The 22,687-nt window shown below is 43.8% G+C and overlaps 1 protein-coding gene and 1 long non-coding RNA gene across 2 annotated transcripts in view; one reads left to right on the top strand and one right to left on the bottom strand.

Annotated features, from left to right (window-relative positions):
• The first annotated feature begins 582 nt into the window (after positions 1 to 582).
• LOC146188589 (uncharacterized) lies at positions 583 to 10,679 on the top strand. Its single transcript, XR_014707562.1, has 2 exons — positions 583 to 7,026; positions 7,529 to 10,679. It is a non-coding gene; the product is annotated as an uncharacterized LOC146188589 (long non-coding RNA).
• An 8,702-nt stretch (positions 10,680 to 19,381) lies between these two features.
• LOC146188588 (membrane metallo-endopeptidase-like 1) overlaps positions 19,382 to 22,687 on the bottom strand; it is a 90,774-nt gene continuing 87,468 nt past the window's right edge. Inside the window, exons 13-14 of the mRNA XM_084605082.1 lie at positions 21,649 to 21,764; positions 19,382 to 19,432 (exon numbers count right to left, since the gene is read on the bottom strand). Of these exons, the coding sequence (XP_084461208.1) occupies positions 19,382 to 19,432; positions 21,649 to 21,764 (167 nt within the window). The remainder of the gene's footprint in view (positions 19,433 to 21,648; positions 21,765 to 22,687) is intronic.

Here is a 22,687-nt window from a genome sequence, read left to right as displayed (position 1 = left end):
GCTTCCTCAGCAGTAAAATGACTCATGCTTGGGAGACTAGAGTATGATTAAACTGTAAATGAATTATGTTTTAGAACTGGAGGTAAAATGCATAATATGCAGTTGTGGACTGCAATCCATGTGGTGTGGCAAAATTATTTATTTATTTTTATTTATTTATTTATAGATACTGCGGCCTCGATGAGGCTATGGCAGGAGTGGGCAAACAAAGCAAACTGTACCGAGCAAATACAAACATATATATATATATATATATATATATATGAAGGAAAGAAGCCAACAGTCGGCGAGGCCAAGGAAAGCGTTGGGGATGGTATGTTTATGTCATTTTTTTTTTAATGTTTACTTCGATAACCACAGAAATTAGTAATGTAATCTGTTTAGGGGAAAGATAATTAGACACAAAGTAGAAGAAACAACAACGTGCCGATGGTGGGATCCGAACCCACGACCTCCGAATAACGCGTCCGGTGCTCTACCAACTGAGCTACATCGGCCGCTGTCCCCCCTGCTACTTTCTTGGGTATTTATGTTGTCTGTATACGAACCTTGAGAGTGTTCACCAGCTTACACCAGATTACATTACTAATTTCTGTGGTTATCGAAGTAAACATTAAAAAAAAATGACATAAACATACCATCCCCAACGCTTTCCTTGGCCTCGCCGACTGTTGGCTTCTTTCCTTCATGTATTACAACGAGCACCCTCATTTCCCCTTGATTGATCTGCTTGTAGCTTACGGGGGTCTCGGATCTGGCAGTCTTGAAGCCATAGGTAGCGTAAGAGGGTTCTAGCACAGCTTTCGCCCTCGCTCTTGATCACGTTCTACGTGACGCTGGCGGTAACAAAGGACGTCCCACGTCCGCCGCTATGGCTGAGGGCGGCGCTGGTGAACACTCTCAAGGTTCGTATACAGACAACATAAATACCCAAGAAAGTAGCAGGGGGGACAGCGGCCGATGTAGCTCAGTTGGTAGAGCACCGGACGCGTTATTCGGAGGTCGTGGGTTCGGATCCCACCATCGGCACGTTGTTTTTTCTTCTACTTTGTGTCTAATTATCTTTCCCCTAAACAGATTACATTACTAATTTCTGTGGTTATCGAAGTAAACATTAAAAAAAAAATGACATAAACATACCATCCCCAACGCTTTCCTTGGCCTCGCCGACTGTTGGCTTCTTTCCTTCATGTATTATAACGAGCACCCTCATTTCCCCTTGATTGATCTGCTTGTAGCTTACGGGGGTCTCGGTTCTGGCAGTCTTGAAGCCATAGGTAGCGTAAGAGGGTTCTAGCACAGCTTTCGCCCTCGCTCTTGATCACGTTCTACGTGACGCTGGCGGTAACAAAGGACGTCCCACGTCCGCCGCTATGGCTGAGGGCGGCGCTGGTGAACACTCTCATGGTTAGTATACAGACAACATAAATACCCAAGAAAGTAGCAGGGGGGACAGCGGCCGATGTAGCTCAGTTGGTAGAGCACCGGACGCGTTATTCGGAGGTCGTGGGTTCGGATCCCACCATCGGCACGTTGTTTTTTCTTCTACTTTGTGTCTAATTATCTTTCCCCTAAACAGATTACATTACTAATTTCTGTGGTTATCGAAGTAAACCTTAAAAAAAAAATGACATAAACATACCATCCCCAACGCTTTCCTTGGCCTCGCCGACTGTTGGATTCTTTCCTTCATGTATTATAACGAGCACCCTCATTTCCCCTTGATTGATCTGCTTGTAGCTTACGGGGGTCTCGGTTCTGGCAGTCTTGAAGCCATAGGTAGCGTAAGAGGGTTCTAGCACAGCTTTCGCCCTCGCTCTTGATCACGTTCTACGTGACGCTGGCGGTAACAAAGGACGTCCCACGTCCGCCGCTATGGCTGAGGGCGGCGCTGGTGAACATTCTCAAGGTTCGTATACAGACAACATAAATACCCAAGAAAGTAGCAGGGGGGACAGCGGCCGATGTAGCTCAGTTGGTAGAGCACCGGACGCGTTATTCGGAGGTCGTGGGTTCGGATCCCACCATCGGCACGTTGTTTTTTCTTCTACTTTGTGTCTAATTATCTTTCCCCTAAACAGATTACATTACTAATTTCTGTGGTTATCGAAGTAAACATTAAAAAAAAAATGACATAAACATACCATCCCCAACGCTTTCCTTGGCCTCGCCGACTGTTGGCTTCTTTCCTTCATGTATTATAACGAGCACCCTCATTTTCCCTTGATTGATCTGCTTGTAGCTTACGGGGGTCTCGGTTCTGGCAGTCTTGAAGCCAGAGGTAGCGTAAGAGGGTTCTAGCACAGCTTTCGCCCTCGCTCTTGATCACGTTCTACGTGACGCTGGCGGTAACAAAGGACGTCCCACGTCCGCCGCTATGGCTGAGGGCGGCGCTGGTGAACACTCTCAAGGTTCGTATACAGACAACATAAATACCCAAGAAAGTAGCAGGGGGGACAGCGGCCGATGTAGCTCAGTTGGTAGAGCACCGGACGCGTTATTCGGAGGTCGTGGGTTCGGATCCCACCATCGGCACGTTGTTTTTTCTTCTACTTTGTGTCTAATTATCTTTCCCCTAAACAGATTACATTACTAATTTCTGTGGTTATCGAAGTAAACCTTAAAAAAAAAAATGACATAAACATACCATCCCCAACGCTTTCCTTGGCCTCGCCGACTGTTGGCTTCTTTCCTTCATGTATTATAACGAGCACCCTCATTTCCCCTTGATTGATCTGCTTGTAGCTTACGGGGGTCTCGGTTCTGGCAGTCTTGAAGCCATAGGTAGCGTAAGAGGGTTCTAGCACAGCTTTCGCCCTCGCTCTTGATCACGTTCTACGTGACGCTGGCGGTAACAAAGGACGTCCCACGTCCGCCGTTATGGCTGAGGGCGGCGCTGGTGAACACTCTCAAGGTTCGTATACAGACAACATAAATACCCAAGAAAGTAGCAGGGGGGACAGCGGCCGATGTAGCTCAGTTGGTAGAGCACCGGACGCGTTATTCGGAGGTCGTGGGTTCGGATGCCACCATCGGCACGTTGTTTTTTCTTCTACTTTGTGTCTAATTATCTTTCCCCTAAACAGATTACATTACTAATTTCTGTGGTTATCGAAGTAAACATTAAAAAAAAAATGACATAAACATACCATCCCCAACGCTTTCCTTGGCCTCGCCGACTGTTGGCTTCTTTCCTTCATGTATTATAACGAGCACCCTCATTTCCCCTTGATTGATCTGCTTGTAGCTTACGGGGGTCTCGGTTCTGGCAGTCTTGAAGCCATAGGTAGCGTAAGAGGGTTCTAGCACAGCTTTCGCCCTCGCTCTTGATCACGTTCTACGTGACGCTGGCGGTAACAAAGGACGTCCCACGTCCGCCGCTATGGCTGAGGGCGGCGCTGGTGAACACTCTCAAGGTTCGTATACAGACAACATAAATACCCAAGAAAGTAGCAGGGGGGACAGCGGCCGATGTAGCTCAGTTGGTAGAACACCGGACGCGTTATTCGGAGGTCGTGGGTTCGGATCCCACCATCGGCACGTTGTTTTTTCTTCTACTTTGTGTCTAATTATCTTTCCCCTAAACAGATTACATTACTAATTTCTGTGGTTATCGAAGTAAACATTAAAAAAAAAATGACATAAACATACCATCCCCAACGCTTTCCTTGGCCTCGCCGACTGTTGGCTTCTTTCCTTCATGTATTATAACGAGCACCCTCATTTCCCCTTGATTGATCTGCTTGTAGCTTACGGGGGTCTCGGTTCTGGCAGTCTTGAAGCCATAGGTAGCGTAAGAGGGTTCTAGCACAGCTTTCGCCCTCGCTCTTGATCACGTTCTACGTGACGCTGGCGGTAACAAAGGACGTCCCACTTCCGCCGCTATGGCTGAGGGCGGCGCTGGTGAACACTCTCAAGGTTCGTATACAGACAACATAAATACCCAAGAAAGTAGCAGGGGGGACAGCGGCCGATGTAGCTCAGTTGGTAGAGCACCGGACGCGTTATTCGGAGGTCGTGGGTTCGGATCCCACCATCGGCACGTTGTTTTTTCTTCTACTTTGTGTCTAATTATCTTTCTCCTAAACAGATTACATTACTAATTTCTGTGGTTATCGAAGTAAACATTAAAAAAAAAATGACATAAACATACCATCCCCAACGCTTTCCTTGGCCTCGCCGACTGTTGGCTTCTTTCCTTCATGTATTATAACGAGCACCCTCATTTCCCCTTGATTGATCTGCTTGTAGCTTACGGGGGTCTCGGTTCTGGCAGTCTTGAAGCCATAGGTAGCGTAAGAGGGTTCTAGCACAGCTTTCGCCCTCGCTCTTGATCACGTTCTACGTGACGCTGGCGGTAACAAAGGACGTCCCACGTCCGCCGCTATGGCTGAGGGCGGCGCTGGTGAACACTCTCAAGGTTCGTATACAGACAACATAAATACCCAAGAAAGTAGCAGGGGGGACAGCGGCCGATGTAGCTCAGTTGGTAGAGCACCGGACGCGTTATTCGGAGGTCGTGGGTTCGGATCCCACCATCGGCACGTTGTTTTTTCTTCTACTTTGTGTCTAATTATCTTTCTCCTAAACAGATTACATTACTAATTTCTGTGGTTATCGAAGTAAACATTAAAAAAAAATGACATAAACATACCATCCCCAACGCTTTCCTTGGCCTCGCCGACTGTTGGCTTCTTTCCTTCATGTATTATAACGAGCACCCTCATTTCCCCTTGATTGATCTGCTTGTAGCTTACGGGGGTCTCGGTTCTGGCAGTCTTGAAGCCATAGGTAGCGTAAGAGGGTTCTAGCACAGCTTTCGCCCTCGCTCTTGATCACGTTCTACGTGACGCTGGCGGTAACAAAGGACGTCCCACGTCCGCCGCTATGGCTGAGGGCGGCGCTGGTGAACACTCTCAAGGTTCGTATACAGACAACATAAATACCCAAGAAAGTAGCAGGGGGGACAGCGGCCGATGTAGCTCAGTTGGTAGAGCACCGGACGCGTTATTCGGAGGTCGTGGGTTCGGATCCCACCATCGGCACGTTGTTTTTTCTTCTACTTTGTGTCTAATTATCTTTCCCCTAAACAGATTACATTACTAATTTCTGTGGTTATCGAAGTAAACATTAAAAAAAAAAATGACATAAACATACCATCCCCAACGCTTTCCTTGGCCTCGCCGACTGTTGGCTTCTTTCCTTCATGTATTATAACGAGCACCCTCATTTCCCCTTGATTGATCTGCTTGTAGCTTACGGGGGTCTCGGTTCTGGCAGTCTTGAAGCCATAGGTAGCGTAAGAGGGTTCTAGCACAGCTTTCGCCCTCGCTCTTGATCACGTTCTACGTGACGCTGGCGGTAACAAAGGACGTCCCACGTCCGCCGCTATGGCTGAGGGCGGCGCTGGTGAACACTCTCAAGGTTAGTATACAGACAACATAAATACCCAAGAAAGTAGCAGGGGGGACAGCGGCCGATGTAGCTCAGTTGGTAGAGCACCGGACGCGTTATTCGGAGGTCGTGGGTTCGGATCCCACCATCGGCACGTTGTTTTTTCTTCTACTTTGTGTCTAATTATCTTTCCCCTAAACAGATTACATTACTAATTTCTGTGGTTATCGAAGTAAACCTTAAAAAAAAAATGACATAAACATACCATCCCCAACGCTTTCCTTGGCCTCGCCGACTGTTGGATTCTTTCCTTCATGTATTATAACGAGCACCCTCATTTCCCCTTGATTGATCTGCTTGTAGCTTACGGGGGTCTCGGTTCTGGCAGTCTTGAAGCCATAGGTAGCGTAAGAGGGTTCTAGCACAGCTTTCGCCCTCGCTCTTGATCACGTTCTACGTGACGCTGGCGGTAACAAAGGACGTCCCACGTCCGCCGCTATGGCTGAGGGCGGCGCTGGTGAACACTCTCAAGGTTCGTATACAGACAACATAAATACCCAAGAAAGTAGCAGGGGGGACAGCGGCCGATGTAGCTCAGTTGGTAGAGCACCGGACGCGTTATTCGGAGGTCGTGGGTTCGGATCCCACCATCGGCACGTTGTTTTTTCTTCTACTTTGTGTCTAATTATCTTTCCCCTAAACAGATTACATTACTAATTTCTGTGGTTATCGAAGTAAACATTAAAAAAAAAATGACATAAACATACCATCCCCAACGCTTTCCTTGGCCTCGCCGACTGTTGGCTTCTTTCCTTCATGTATTATAACGAGCACCCTCATTTTCCCTTGATTGATCTGCTTGTAGCTTACGGGGGTCTCGGTTCTGGCAGTCTTGAAGCCAGAGGTAGCGTAAGAGGGTTCTAGCACAGCTTTCGCCCTCGCTCTTGATCACGTTCTACGTGACGCTGGCGGTAACAAAGGACGTCCCACGTCCGCCGCTATGGCTGAGGGCGGCGCTGGTGAACACTCTCAAGGTTCGTATACAGACAACATAAATACCCAAGAAAGTAGCAGGGGGGACAGCGGCCGATGTAGCTCAGTTGGTAGAGCACCGGACGCGTTATTCGGAGGTCGTGGGTTCGGATCCCACCATCGGCACGTTGTTTTTTCTTCTACTTTGTGTCTAATTATCTTTCCCCTAAACAGATTACATTACTAATTTCTGTGGTTATCGAAGTAAACCTTTAAAAAAAAATGACATAAACATACCATCCCCAACGCTTTCCTTGGCCTCGCCGACTGTTGGCTTCTTTCCTTCATGTATTATAACGAGCACCCTCATTTCCCCTTGATTGATCTGCTTGTAGCTTACGGGGGTCTCGGTTCTGGCAGTCTTGAAGCCATAGGTAGCGTAAGAGGGTTCTAGCACAGCTTTCGCCCTCGCTCTTGATCACGTTCTACGTGACGCTGGCGGTAACAAAGGACGTCCCACGTCCGCCGTTATGGCTGAGGGCGGCGCTGGTGAACACTCTCAAGGTTCGTATACAGACAACATAAATACCCAAGAAAGTAGCAGGGGGGACAGCGGCCGATGTAGCTCAGTTGGTAGAGCACCGGACGCGTTATTCGGAGGTCGTGGGTTCGGATGCCACCATCGGCACGTTGTTTTTTCTTCTACTTTGTGTCTAATTATCTTTCCCCTAAACAGATTACATTACTAATTTCTGTGGTTATCGAAGTAAACATTAAAAAAAAAATGACATAAACATACCATCCCCAACGCTTTCCTTGGCCTCGCCGACTGTTGGCTTCTTTCCTTCATGTATTATAACGAGCACCCTCATTTCCCCTTGATTGATCTGCTTGTAGCTTACGGGGGTCTCGGTTCTGGCAGTCTTGAAGCCATAGGTAGCGTAAGAGGGTTCTAGCACAGCTTTCGCCCTCGCTCTTGATCACGTTCTACGTGACGCTGGCGGTAACAAAGGACGTCCCACGTCCGCCGCTATGGCTGAGGGCGGCGCTGGTGAACACTCTCAAGGTTCGTATACAGACAACATAAATACCCAAGAAAGTAGCAGGGGGGACAGCGGCCGATGTAGCTCAGTTGGTAGAACACCGGACGCGTTATTCGGAGGTCGTGGGTTCGGATCCCACCATCGGCACGTTGTTTTTTCTTCTACTTTGTGTCTAATTATCTTTCCCCTAAACAGATTACATTACTAATTTCTGTGGTTATCGAAGTAAACATTAAAAAAAAAATGACATAAACATACCATCCCCAACGCTTTCCTTGGCCTCGCCGACTGTTGGCTTCTTTCCTTCATGTATTATAACGAGCACCCTCATTTCCCCTTGATTGATCTGCTTGTAGCTTACGGGGGTCTCGGTTCTGGCAGTCTTGAAGCCATAGGTAGGGTAAGAGGGTTCTAGCACAGCTTTCGCCCTCGCTCTTGATCACGTTATACGTGACGCTGGCGGTAACAAAGGACGTCCCACTTCCGCCGCTATGGCTGAGGGCGGCGCTGGTGAACACTCTCAAGGTTCGTATACAGACAACATAAATACCCAAGAAAGTAGCAGGGGGGACAGCGGCCGATGTAGCTCAGTTGGTAGAGCACCGGACGCGTTATTCGGAGGTCGTGGGTTCGGATCCCACCATCGGCACGTTGTTTTTTCTTCTACTTTGTGTCTAATTATCTTTCTCCTAAACAGATTACATTACTAATTTCTGTGGTTATCGAAGTAAACATTAAAAAAAAAATGACATAAACATACCATCCCCAACGCTTTCCTTGGCCTCGCCGACTGTTGGCTTCTTTCCTTCATGTATTATAACGAGCACCCTCATTTCCCCTTGATTGATCTGCTTGTAGCTTACGGGGGTCTCGGTTCTGGCAGTCTTGAAGCCATAGGTAGCGTAAGAGGGTTCTAGCACAGCTTTCGCCCTCGCTCTTGATCACGTTCTACGTGACGCTGGCGGTAACAAAGGACGTCCCACGTCCGCCGCTATGGCTGAGGGCGGCGCTGGTGAACACTCTCAAGGTTCGTATACAGACAACATAAATACCCAAGAAAGTAGCAGGGGGGACAGCGGCCGATGTAGCTCAGTTGGTAGAGCACCGGACGCGTTATTCGGAGGTCGTGGGTTCGGATCCCACCATCGGCACGTTGTTTTTTCTTCTACTTTGTGTCTAATTATCTTTCTCCTAAACAGATTACATTACTAATTTCTGTGGTTATCGAAGTAAACATTAAAAAAAAATGACATAAACATACCATCCCCAACGCTTTCCTTGGCCTCGCCGACTGTTGGCTTCTTTCCTTCATGTATTATAACGAGCACCCTCATTTCCCCTTGATTGATCTGCTTGTAGCTTACGGGGGTCTCGGTTCTGGCAGTCTTGAAGCCATAGGTAGCGTAAGAGGGTTCTAGCACAGCTTTCGCCCTCGCTCTTGATCACGTTCTACGTGACGCTGGCGGTAACAAAGGACGTCCCACGTCCGCCGCTATGGCTGAGGGCGGCGCTGGTGAACACTCTCAAGGTTCGTATACAGACAACATAAATACCCAAGAAAGTAGCAGGGGGGACAGCGGCCGATGTAGCTCAGTTGGTAGAGCACCGGACGCGTTATTCGGAGGTCGTGGGTTCGGATCCCACCATCGGCACGTTGTTTTTTCTTCTACTTTGTGTCTAATTATCTTTCCCCTAAACAGATTACATTACTAATTTCTGTGGTTATCGAAGTAAACCTTAAAAAAAAAATGACATAAACATACCATCCCCAACGCTTTCCTTGGCCTCGCCGACTGTTGGCTTCTTTCCTTCATGTATTATAACGAGCACCCTCATTTCCCCTTGATTGATCTGCTTGTAGCTTACGGGGGTCTCGGTTCTGGCAGTCTTGAAGCCATAGGTAGCGTAAGAGGGTTCTAGCACAGCTTTCGCCCTCGCTCTTGATCACGTTCTACGGGACGCTGGCGGTAACAAAGGACGTCCCACGTCCGCCGCTATGGCTGAGGGCGGCGCTGGTGAACACTCTCAAGGTTCGTATACAGACAACATAAATACCCAAGAAAGTAGCAGGGGGGACAGCGGCCGATGTAGCTCAGTTGGTAGAGCACCGGACGCGTTATTCGGAGGTCGTGGGTTCGGATGCCACCATCGGCACGTTGTTTTTTCTTCTACTTTGTGTCTAATTATCTTTCCCCTAAACAGATTACATTACTAATTTCTGTGGTTATCGAAGTAAACATTAAAAAAAAAATGACATAAACATACCATCCCCAACGCTTTCCTTGGCCTCGCCGACTGTTGGCTTCTTTCCTTCATGTATTATAACGAGCACCCTCATTTCCCCTTGATTGATCTGCTTGTAGCTTACGGGGGTCTCGGTTCTGGCAGTCTTGAAGCCATAGGTAGCGTAAGAGGGTTCTAGCACAGCTTTCGCCCTCGCTCTTGATCACGTTCTACGTGACGCTGGCGGTAACAAAGGACGTCCCACGTCCGCCGCTATGGCTGAGGGCGGCGCTGGTGAACACTCTCAAGGTTCGTATACAGACAACATAAATACCCAAGAAAGTAGCAGGGGGGACAGCGGCCGATGTAGCTCAGTTGGTAGAACACCGGACGCGTTATTCGGAGGTCGTGGGTTCGGATCCCACTATCGGCACGTTGTTTTTTCTTCTACTTTGTGTCTAATTATCTTTCCCCTAAACAGATTACATTACTAATTTCTGTGGTTATCGAAGTAAACATTAAAAAAAATAATGACATAAACATACCATCCCCAACGCTTTCCTTGGCCTCACCGACTGTTGGCTTCTTTCCTTCATGTATTATAACGAGCACCCTCATTTCCCCTTGATTGATCTGCTTGTAGCTTACGGGGGTCTCGGTTCTGGCAGTCTTGAAGCCATAGGTAGCGTAAGAGGGTTCTAGCACAGCTTTCGCCCTCGCTCTTGATCACGTTCTACGTGACGCTGGCGGTAACAAAGGACGTCCCACGTCCGCCGCTATGGCTGAGGGCGGCGCTGGTGAACACTCTCAAGGTTCGTATACAGACAACATAAATACCCAAGAAAGTAGCAGGGGGGACAGCGGCCGATGTAGCTCAGTTGGTAGAGCACCGGACGCGTTATTCGGAGGTCGTGGGTTCGGATCCCACCATCGGCACGTTGTTTTTTCTTCTACTTTGTGTCTAATTATCTTTCCCCTAAACAGATTACATTACTAATTTCTGTGGTTATCGAAGTAAACATTAAAAAAAAAATGACATAAACATACCATCCCCAACGCTTTCCTTGGCCTCGCCGACTGTTGGCTTCTTTCCTTCATGTATTATAACGAGCACCCTCATTTCCCCTATATATATATATATATATATATATATATATATATATATATATATATATATATATATATATATATATATATATATATATATATACATATATACACACATATAAAAAAGGCATTAGGAAGCAATGGCTGTCAAGAATTCTTCAATTGGTAGCGAACGGACGTGTCCAGGCAGCGAATTAAAGAGTTCAATGGCCAGAGGAAAGAAGCTATGTTTGAATGTCTCAGTGCGGGAAAAGAAAGGGATGAGATTTAGGCTATGGGAACTTCTAGTTATGGAAGGCTTGCTAAAGTTCAAATAATTATTTAGTGATGGAAGGCGCTGAGAGTGAACCAGTATGTGCAAAAACTTCAAACATTCTATTTGACGGCGAGATGATAGGGCTGTGATACCTAAATCTGTATTATGGGAAGAATTGGAAAAATCGCGGCCGTAGTTGTGAAAGATGAAGCGTACTGATTTCTTTTGAACTGGTTCTAATTTTTGATATCGGATTTCTTATAAGGGTTCCATACGATACAGGCATAATCAAGAATGGGGCGCATAAATGTTTTATATGTGAGCAGTTTGGTATCCTTTGGGGCTTTACGCAGTGCACGATGGAGGTATCCGAGACGTTTAAAAGCTTTGTTACATATGATGTCAATGTGTTTAGACCATGAGATGTCATGAGAGAAATGAAGGCCGAGGTATTTATATTCGGTGACTCGTTCTAAATCCTGACTGTGAAAACTGTAGGTGAAATGTGAAGGACATGGGCGTCTAGAAAAGGACATGGAAACAGTTTTAGAGAAATTAATATCCATTTGCCATTCCTTGCACCATTTACAAAAGTTAGAAAATGAGTCTTTAAGTATTTCATGGTCAAGTGGTGTATTAATCTCGTGATATAAGACGCAGTCATCAGCGTAAAGACGAATTTTCACAGATACACAACATGGCAGGTCGTTAATTTATAATAAGAAAAGAAGCGGGCCTAAAACTGAACCTTGCGGAACGCCGGATGAAACACTAACAGGAGTGGAAATAGATGTGTTAAAGTATACAGACTGCGAACGCTGATTTAAGAAACTGGATATCCAACCAACCAGGGAAGGGTTTTTTAGAACAGAGTTAAGTTTGTGTAGGAGTTTAGGGTGTGGGACAGTGTCGAAAGCTTTGGATAAATCAACAAAAATGCTGTCGACCTGTCTACCTAGATCTAATGACTGAGAAATGTCGTGCGCATTTCAATTAGTTGGGTAGTGGGGCTGAGGCCTTGACGGAAACCATGCTGGTAAATGTTTAGGATGTTGTGGGTTTCAAGAAATGCAATGATAAGTTTGAAAATAACATGTTCGAGTAACGTATGAATGGGCTGTTAAGGAGATAGGTCTGTAGTTCTGCAGTAGCTGAGTACTACCAGATTTGTACAATGAAATGACCTTGGCAAGCTTCTAGGAGTGGGGAACAGTGCTGGTGGATAATGATTTACGGAAGATTGTGGTAATATATCGGCTAGTCCAAAGTGAGTAGCGCACAAGGAAGGAGTTAAGTGTGTCATCTGGGCCAAAGCTCTTTTTAGTATCTAATTGGAGGATCATATTGAGAACACCTGTACCAGAGACGACGACATCTTCGATGGGAGGGTAAGAGTCACAGCTAAAAGAAGGAACGATAGAGTTATCCAGTGTGAATACAGAATGAAAATAGGAATTGAAAGCAGAAGCAATTATCAGTTAATCTGAAACAGGAACGCCGTTAACTATAAAACTGTTGCAAGTACTGTTACTGGGTAGTATCGATTTCCAGAATTTGCGAGGGTTCGTTTTCATTAATTTTGGCAATGTAACGGAATAGTAAAATCCTTGGCAGTCTTTAACCTGACGCGTAGTTCCTCCTTGGCATCATTGAACTCTGCAATTGTGACAGGATTGCCATTTCTTTTCGACTTACGCAATCTTGCAACACGACGCGATAAATGCAGTAGGTTTCTTGTTATCCATGGCAAATCTCTATTTTTCCTTTTTGTTTTCAGCGGAACAAAGTGATTAATAGATGTTTTAACAATATGTTCAAAAAACCTCACAACAGCATCAACATCACTGGTCAGAGATAATTCTTGAATCATTTCAAAGGATTCACTTAATGTGTCAATTATAGCAACATCATTGGCCTGGTTGAAGTCATGAAAACTGCTGTAATCGAACCGGGCTCTAGGAACAGTGCAGCTGATTGAGAATAATACAGCCTTATGGTCCGATATGCCGTCAGTAACACAGCACTGGAAACTATTCTCGAATAGATTAGAGCTGAGAATTGCAACTTGAATTGCAACTTTGCAACCTTTGAATTGCAACTTTCGCAAGGCGACAGGCGGACTAGAATCATTGCGAAAAGTGATGAGCTCATGGATCCTTGCTCAGCATTTTATAGAGCTGTGTGCGTGCCTAATGTGCAAAGCAGTCCTATTGCGGCCTTTGCTCAATACTTTTTAACAGCGGTAGAGAGTGCTGTTAATTTCCAGGCCAAAGTACCGAATCTGAACGAGCCTAATCGCACAGATCTAAGAGTTGTTTATGGAGTATCTGTGCTGGAAAAGAGCTGGTGGCTCTGTTGCTAATTGTAATAATGCTCTGGATCATATGTTTGGTTCAATTAAAGTGTTTTAAATCCCAAAGCGACTTTGTTTGAGGGCTCCGAAAATTTTGAGCGCTTGTGTTTTTTTCCACTTGAAAAGGAACCTCACGTAGATAGATAGATAGATAGATAGATAGATAGATAGATAGATAGATAGATAGATAGATAGATAGATAGATAGATAGATAGATAGATAGATAGATAGATAGATAGATAGATAGATAGATAGATAGATAGATAGATAGATAGATAGATAGATAGATAGATAGATAGATAGATAGATAGATAGATAGATAGATGGATGGATGGATGGATGGATGGATGGATGGATGGATGGATGGATGGATGGATGGATGGATGGATGGATGGATGGATGGATGGATGGATGGATGGATGGATGGATGGATAGATCCATGGATGGATGGATGGATGGATGGATAGATAGATAGATAGATAGATAGATAGATAGATAGATAGATAGATAGATAGATAGATAGATAGATAGATAGATAGATAGATAGATAGATAGATAGATAGATAGATAGATAGATAGAGAGATAGATGGATAGAAGGATGGATGGATGGATGGATGGATGGATGGATGGATGGATGGATGGATGGATGGATGGATGGATGGATGGATGGATGGATGGATGGATGGATGGATGGATGGATGGATGGATGGATGGATGGATAGATAGATAGATAGATAGATAGATAGATAGATAGATAGATAGATAGATAGATAGATAGATAGATAGATAGATAGATAGATAGATAGATAGATAGATAGATAGATAGATAGATAGATAGATAGATAGATAGATAGATAGATAGATAGATAGATAGATAGATAGATAGATAGATAGATAGATAGATAGATAGATAGATAGATAGATAGATAGATAGATAGAAGGATGGATGGATGGATGGATGGATGGATGGATGGATGGATGGATGGATGGATGGATGGATGGATGGATGGATGGATGGATGGATGGATGGATGGATGGATGGATGGATGGATGGATGGATAGATAGATAGATAGATAGATAGATAGATAGATAGATAGATAGATAGATAGATAGATAGATAGATAGATAGATAGATAGATAGATAGATAGATAGATAGATAGATAGATAGATAGATAGATAGATAGATAGATAGATAGATAGATAGATAGATAGATAGATAGATAGATAGATAGATAGATAGATAGATAGATAGATAGATAGATAGATAGATAGATAGATAGATAGATAGATAGATAGATAGATAGATAGATAGATAGATAGATAGATAGATAGATAGATAGATAGATAGATAGATACGTGCACATGTTGCACCACGTGTGCTCCCATAATCAGTATCAACTTAATGCACCCTCAGTAGCATTTCTAACGAACTCATTGTCAATACCTATGCCCGCTGCGTCATTATTGCCACTATGATGCTCACTGTGAAAAGGCGAATAATCGTGTGTATTTCACGATTCCAGGAGTGGCGCAGTCGGTTAGTGCGCTCGGCTGGCGATCCGAGGGATGGAGATTTAATTACTGGTGGAGACAGGATTTATCGATTTGTTTTTAAGGGTCATCCTTAAAATCCTGAAGGAAGGACTACCCAATAATCCGTGATGAGGTCCCGTACGACAGGAATGTGGTGCTTGGCCTCACCAGCATTTTGAAAGGGAGTATGGCATTTAGGCACGCAGAAGAAAATGTACAATCTGTCAGGGACAACTTTATTGAAATTGTAACATTTCTTAGTGATGTTCCCAGTAGTCGGCCTGAGGTACCGCAGTGGGTGGATGTGGTCGATGGAATAATCAACATGAAAAGCTTTAATATATCTTTTCAGCCAAAGGTAGGCTAACGAGTTTTATGCCTGTATGTAGTTTGTTGACCGGTAATAAACAAAAAATACGAATCCCGAGCGTGACGCAGTTAGTTAAAGTGATTGGCTAGGGGCCCGAGGGATGGAGGTTCAATTCTCGGTGCAGACAGGATTTATTTAATATTTTTAACTATAACCTCACTTTAGACAAGGAGACTTTTTGTGTGCCTTTCATGACCCCAGGCAGGCGCAGTTGAATGATGTGCTCGGCTTGGGATCCGAGGGATGGAGCTTCTATTCCCAGTGGAGATCGGCTTTTTATTTTTATCATGACGTTAGATTCAGTTTAGGATAATGACGTCACTTGATTCACAGCTAGAGTACGACGGAACGAACGAAAGTCGACTGTATAAGCATTTAGTGCTTTCGCCTTAATAGAAAAAAATCAACTCTTTTGATACTCACTGAAATTGTTATTACTTTGAATCACGTTGGTAGAAGAGCTAAAGACAATAGGCCACCCACACAAAAATCTGCACCAATTTCCGAACAGAGTGGGCTAAATTGTCACTGCTTCGTACCTACATTCTTTCTAAAAAGATCCGGTTCCTGTCGTTTTAAAGGAAATCATTGTAACATTCAGGGCATTTACGACAGAATGTTAATGTGGACGCAGACATTTTAGTCGTGGCATCGTATCGTTGCAGGTATTCCTCAAATATATTACATAGCCATGCTTTTCATCTGGAATCTTCTGGAAACAGTTATCTTTTCTATCGGGAATGCGGTACGTTAACAATGCTGATTACTTTCTGTTTCTCACCGAAGGTGATTTAAGTCCACCAAGTTGCTCGGCCTGGTGATAACATAGGGGGTAATACAAACAGGGAGCTTAATTCGACACCATGCAGTTTTCTATTGAAAGTAAAATGCGGAAAACGTTTTGTTTTTTTATTCTTCTTACGAGTTTTTTTCATTCTGTGTGTTATATTACCAAGTCATATGTAAAAAAGAGACATTTTTGAACTGATTATGAAAAAAAAACCTTAGTATGTTTCATCAAATGTGATTCCTAATTACCTACCGAGATGAATAATATCCATCAGGAAACTCACCTCTGCCGTTTCATTGTCGCCGTTATCCAAATAACTCTTCACACTAGCTTGAAGTAATGTGTTGAACTCCTGAAAGAAAGGTTTCTCTTAATTCTATCCAAATTTAAAAAAGTTATTCATGCAATAATCAGCCTTATTAGCACATCTAAACATTTTAAAGTGCAATATACGGAAATGTGTAAGTATTATTGTTGTATCAACCTGAGTAACTGTCACGAAGGGAGCCGAGACTTGTAGTGACCGTAACCAGCCATGTAACGACCGAGAATGAAACCTGAAAGACATTGATTGAACAAGCACGCGCTTTTATAATTTGGGCACAAGGGCCACAAGACAGCCTATAGAAACGTGAAATGCGTACAAATCACCCTGTATCCCGGCTTATTTAACAATTGCTCATTACTGCTTGCGTACATGACTGCCTAAGCCATAATGAAATTAGAAATAAAAGATGTCAAAATGCTACATCTAGTTCGCTAATGTGCAACGTGCTTCCTAAATTACATAACTGTTGCAAATGTTGGAATATCGTTTAATTGGTTTATCGTTCAATACAAAATCATTGACAATGCATGGAAGAAAAAATTTGTTGGAAGATATTACATGTGTAAATGTAGCTTTGTGAACATTTCTGTTCTTATGGGGCAATGATATTTTATTTCTTTTAGCCCAATATTATTTGTTAAAAGTGGCGATGAGGTATGTATAAAAAATTTTGTACAAGCATTCATGTTGTTAATACAGCAAAATGAAGATTAAGGGCACGATAGAAACTCGACTTTGGGTACCCGCTGAGCCTAGTAACAACGACTGCTTTGTAAAGAATGTTGTGTTCTTTTCTCCTACATTGATTGGGCCCAGCGTTAGTCAAAATTCACTGCTCATGAAGCGAGTTGGAAACCCAAGATGTACATGGGTGGAATCGACATTTGACCTTCAAAGGAAACCTCTTGAAGGGGATAGGAACTCAGTGGTTTCTCGCAGGAAGCTAGCGCGTATACGTACTATACGTATATGTATGGCGGCAGCCGAGAACACCAGTTATTGAATTGGCACTCTGTCAATCTCTGCGTTGCATGCTGTCGTCTTCTCAAACTCCTCGGCGTACGCAATAAGTCGAAACACCTAGCAATCATATCGGCTTCTTACGATGCATTAAGAGCTCCAAACGTCTTATAAGGTGTCAGCACTAATCTTATCAGTAACCGATGGTTTCGTGCAGCCTGTCCTGCAACTACTAGCGTGAAAACGGAATTGAAAATAGCATTTAACTAGCTTGAATATTCGAATGAATTTTTTTATCATTACAAATAAGCCAACAAAATCAGACGGAAGTCCTGAATCAGAATCTGCAATAATTTTGGCAATCCGAAGTTTTAAATTTAATGCTAGAACTTTTGATCGCTCATGAGGGGTGTGCATAGTACTTGTGGATGGGATCCATGGACACATTTTGTAAACTGGATCTGTACACACGATTTACTAATCGGAATTGTGTATCTTGTTCGGATATCGGAGATCTTGTTCTCTTCACGGTCGACCAGTTGCAGTGTCTGCGTAGCTCACCTGCTTTTGGGTTTGGGAGCGTGAGCAGGAGTTAGATCGGCTATCTTTTTGTGACCTTGAGGTGCTTTTTGATCTTGCGGTGTAAGGTTTCATTGCCGTCGTAGGAACAACGTTGCTCGTTGTTGTGGTCGAGAGAACTGGAAAATCACTGCTGTTGTCTGCGTTCCATCGGCATTCCTTTTGTAGCTTTTGACCTCCCATGCTGCCTGATGTGAAGAGGGGGGGGTGGGATTGAGTTTGAGTTTTTCTTGGAGTCTCGGCCGGTGGTTTATTGTTGTAGTTGACATAGCTTGCATTTAGGTTGGCAGTTATGATTCTGGGGTTGATTGGGCTTTGCTACAACGGGGAAAGAAATTTGGCTGCGGGTCCGAGCAGATGTCCTGCCGGGGCCCCAGGTTGTTACACGATCTACAATATTGAATTGATTTTCTGTAGGGGTAGCACCTGAAGTGATTACTTTAAAAGATAACGTTACACGGCACATGCGGTCCTTCAAAATAGATGAGAGTGGTCGAGGACTGTCCCAGCATGGGCGCCGCAAGGACGTTGTATCTTTCTGGTGCGCGGAGGCCCGCTAGGATTTCAGCGCTGGTAGTGTTTGGTGGGATATTGCGTATAACGCCTTTGCTGATTCCTTCTCGCGTTTTAATATTTGACTTGACCTTGTATTTGCTCCGCCCAGATCGAGTTCTGCGATCTTGTTGAGCACTTCATTTGCGATGGTCTTGTTGGCTGTACTGGCGATGATGATGTTTCCGGGGACCGGGACTTGGACTCGTATGTTGTCAAAGAAGTCACGCTGAGTGACTTCGCTGGCTTTTCCAATAGCGTGTGTGATTGTAAGTTCAATCCACTTGGAGAATTGAAGCCCTGCTTGCGGTTGGTAGATAATCATAGCATCGTCCATTGGTAAGGGTGGATAATTGGACCTCTTGCGCAGCGCATTTGTCGCGCTCTTTGGGCTAGTTTAGTGCGATGATGGCGTTTCAATCGCGGAGCTTGCTGCCTTTATAAATGGCCTCTCCTTCTTTCCCTTCCTTTCCCATTGTTTTCATTGTAGTGGCGGGTCAACCGTTCTGCCGCTGTCGGGGTCATACTTCCATGTGCTTTGCTGCTATAATTGCATCTCGTCATCAAGAATGTCATCACTATTGTCCTGCTGTGGCGTCTGGGCAGAAGCTGAACGCGCAGCTCATCGTCAACCGCGTTTTGGTGGTTGCTATTTGTCTGTTCTTGCAGCGGCGTCAAAACAGACTTATCTGCGCGTTCCGGGAAGTGTATCATCGTGTGCGTCCAGGTTTCAGCTTGTCCGAGGAGGAAAAAATCCACCTAGAAGGAGAGGCGTTGGCGTCCTCCCCTCCTTGCCCTTACTGCGCATGCGCAGCAGGGGCTGCTCCGTTCGGCTTCCGATGACCAGGGGCTTTTCATCGTTAGGCTTAGCAAGGAGGTGGCGTCAAAGTGGTTTTCTTGCCAGAAAATAATGAAAGCTCACACTGTTGAGAAACCTGAGGGCCCCGTGGAGCGCTTCACTTGCGGCTTCTGGCATAAAGCAGAGCTCATGTATTTGGTGACTGCTCTCCCCTGGCTGCCCTCATACCTTCATGATATGCTAACAAGCTATTTTTCGCGCGATCGCAAATACCGTGTTTAAACAAAGTATGTTTAAGTAACACATACTGGTGTTCCTCAAGAGTCGGTTTTGTATCCGCTGCTTTTTAAAATATTTGTCAATGACTTTGCTAGTACTGCATAGAATTGCTGCGCATTCCAATGGGCTGATGATAATTTTCTTCTTTCTAGTCATATAGGCTATAACACAGCAATAACAATGTTGCAAAATTACGTCTATAATTCGATGAATTGGTTAACAATGATTTCGCCTAACGGTAATTCTTCAAAGAAAAACTGATCTTCTTTAGAAATCCTTTGGAGACCACGGTGGTTGACTCCAGTTTTTCTGCATGGCAATCGCTGTTCACCATGTTGTTTCTCTCCAGTAGAGTATGTCCCCTGAATTAAATGCATGGATGTGTTCTTTGAATCCAGCATGTCTTCGGAGACTCATGTGGGACATTTTTGTAATCTACTTAGGAGTGTTGCTTGGTTGCTTTATCACGGCAAAGGCATAGTTCCCTTCCCATTGAAAAAAATTGGTTGTGCATGCACTTGCTTACGGTATACATCGTTATGTCATTACAGTATTTGCTTTTTGTCCGCGTCTTTGGCGTAACTGTGTTGATTCGCTATTGAAACGTTTTCTTAACAGCAGCTTAGAATTCGTCATTGGTCTCATCGGATAACAATTTTAAAAAGGCTCATTTTCCAAATGTTTATTTTTTTCAACCATACAATTGTACTACAACATTTTTGGCAATCTGATTTTAAAGCTGACCATTTTCCGCAGCGTATCTGCGTTAAGCCTCCCGTTTTTCTGTTCACCGATCATGAACTAGATACGCCGAGGCAAGACGTTCCGCGCATGTGCCGAAAGTGTTCATTGACTTCCCGAATGAACTTTTCTGCTACACTTTGAGCAATGTAAATAAACCTACTTCGTTTGATTTAAACCTTCACGTCGGGTTTTTCATTGACAGGTGTGTCTAATAGGAATATTTTCCACAGGATTTATATGTCGGGAATATCTGTTCTTTCACGTTAGTTGTCGTGAGTGTCTATTCTTTCACTTTGCCTACCATAAGCCGAGAACCCTTTTTATGTTACTTCACTTCTGTTTTTGTATTTTAAATACAATAAAATCTAGCGTATTGTCGCGCCAAATTGCCGGGCACAGTTCTAGAGGCAGCTTGTGGCTTAGACCGGCCTGTTGGGTTTTGTAATAAAATATGATAACAATAAAAGATTATTATTATTATTATTATTATTATTATTATTATTATTATTATTATTATTATTATTATTATTATTATTATTATTATTATTATTATTATTAATACTATTATTATTATCTTCGCATTGCTCCTCTTCGATAGTTATTTTGTGCGAAATTCCAGCCGGAAAATCTAGAGAAAACTTCTTGTTGTCGCAACGCAGTTTCTACAGTTTTTGACTGGAAACCTCTTGCGAAGGCAGAAATTCTGCAGTAACGTCATTATTTTCTGTAGTGCTAACAAAACACAACTAGAGAACCACAGACAACACAAATCTAGTTCGGAAAAGTAGTACAAAATTAAGTAAAATATCTGACATTTACAGAATTCCTGCAGGACATATATTGATACTTTCGACACGGTTGTTAGTTTTTTGGAATAGGATACAGAACAATCTCTGCTCCAAGGCATGGTTTTGTCGTTGGTGCCACCTACAATTTAATTTGGCTAAAATACCTTAAATGCTTAGAATATTTTTACTGCGAGCCCTAATTTTCGAAAAGAATTTCTAGCTTCACCATCACTTATCTGAACTGATGTAAAAAAGGGCAATAACAAAGTGATGTTATATAAATATTGAGTAGCGAGCACATGTGGGTGTCACTCAATAAACAATACCAGAATTTTGTACGAGGAATCTAGCTTACGATTCCAATGCCGGGGAAGCTGACAAAAAAGCGTGCGCCTTTGTACGCATCTGCTTCTCACGCTTTGCGAAACCGGCAGCGTCTCCACAAACAGTGTGTTTCTAATAGCTAAGAAGGTATCACATGTGACTTCTCAGAAAACGACCATAACGAGCATTTATTGACAAAATACCGATTGATTAGACAGCATGAGGGAACGCTGAGGGGGCCATATACTCACTGGCTCCATTGCTTCCCTGTACTGCTCGAGGAAACACTCCGATTTGGACTTGCAGATAGCATCATCCTTGCCAAACAGGTTACATGTTTTGTTAATCCGGCTCCATCCGCATTCACCTAAGAAGATTAGAGTGTAGTTTTAATGTTATCCGCCCCATAGCATGCTGTTTCTCCTGGCTCTTGAATATAAACAGCAAAACTAATGACAAGATAGTTCGCGCTTGATGTTTAAATCGCCATAAAATTGGTGTTATGATCAAAGCTGATTGAAGGAGGAAAGAATAACACTGGGCTAAGGTTCCTTCAAATGCAAGAAGCAGTCGTTATTGCTTCAATTTCAAGTAAGAAAAAAGGAACAAGATAAAATTATTAATAACAGGCAAATATGACAGAGCCTAATTTGAAGAAAGTTTGAGTGCCCTTGGCCTTTGAAGATCCCGAAGCTTTTGGCAGCTTCCGAGTGTATGCTCTCGTACCAGCAGGGTCGCCTTGTACGGTGCGTAGAAGTTATCATTCATCTGAAGCCAGATGTAAAGACTTAGTAAATTTATCAGCTAGCATTCGTTTCATTGAAGAACTGTTTGATGTTGGGGACTAAATTGTGGCCTATGGTTCACCTGAGTGACCCGCAGTTCAAGAACACCTTAAAGGATCAATGCTGGCACCCCTGTTGAAGCGTTAATAAGATCAATGGCAATTATTCTTTTAGACACCATATCTTCCTTAATCTAGCGGCAAGCGCTCAACCTACTGTTCACTTTGTAATTTTTCAATATTTTGTTTTTTTCCAGTTCACGCGATGGCCATGGGGATATATTAATTATTTAAATATGCGTAAGCTATAATGACATCGCAACCTGAGAGCTTTTTTTACAGTAATCTGTGTATACGCCAATGGGAGAAGGCGGGATACCCAGCCATTTAGCCCTGCAGGAAAGTTAGGACTCAATATGCATGCGCTTGTCTTCGCCCTTCTAAAGCCAACATATTATTGTAGCTTCCTTTAAAGGCTTGACCAACTTTCGAGGGACAACAGAAGC

This window comes from Amblyomma maculatum, chromosome 5 (genome assembly GCF_055883805.1).
Source record: "Amblyomma maculatum isolate TAMU_Amacu chromosome 5, ASM5588380v1, whole genome shotgun sequence".
In the NCBI taxonomy this organism is placed as follows: domain Eukaryota; kingdom Metazoa; phylum Arthropoda; class Arachnida; order Ixodida; family Ixodidae; genus Amblyomma; species Amblyomma maculatum.
This window is presented reverse-complemented; position numbering and strand designations above follow the sequence as displayed.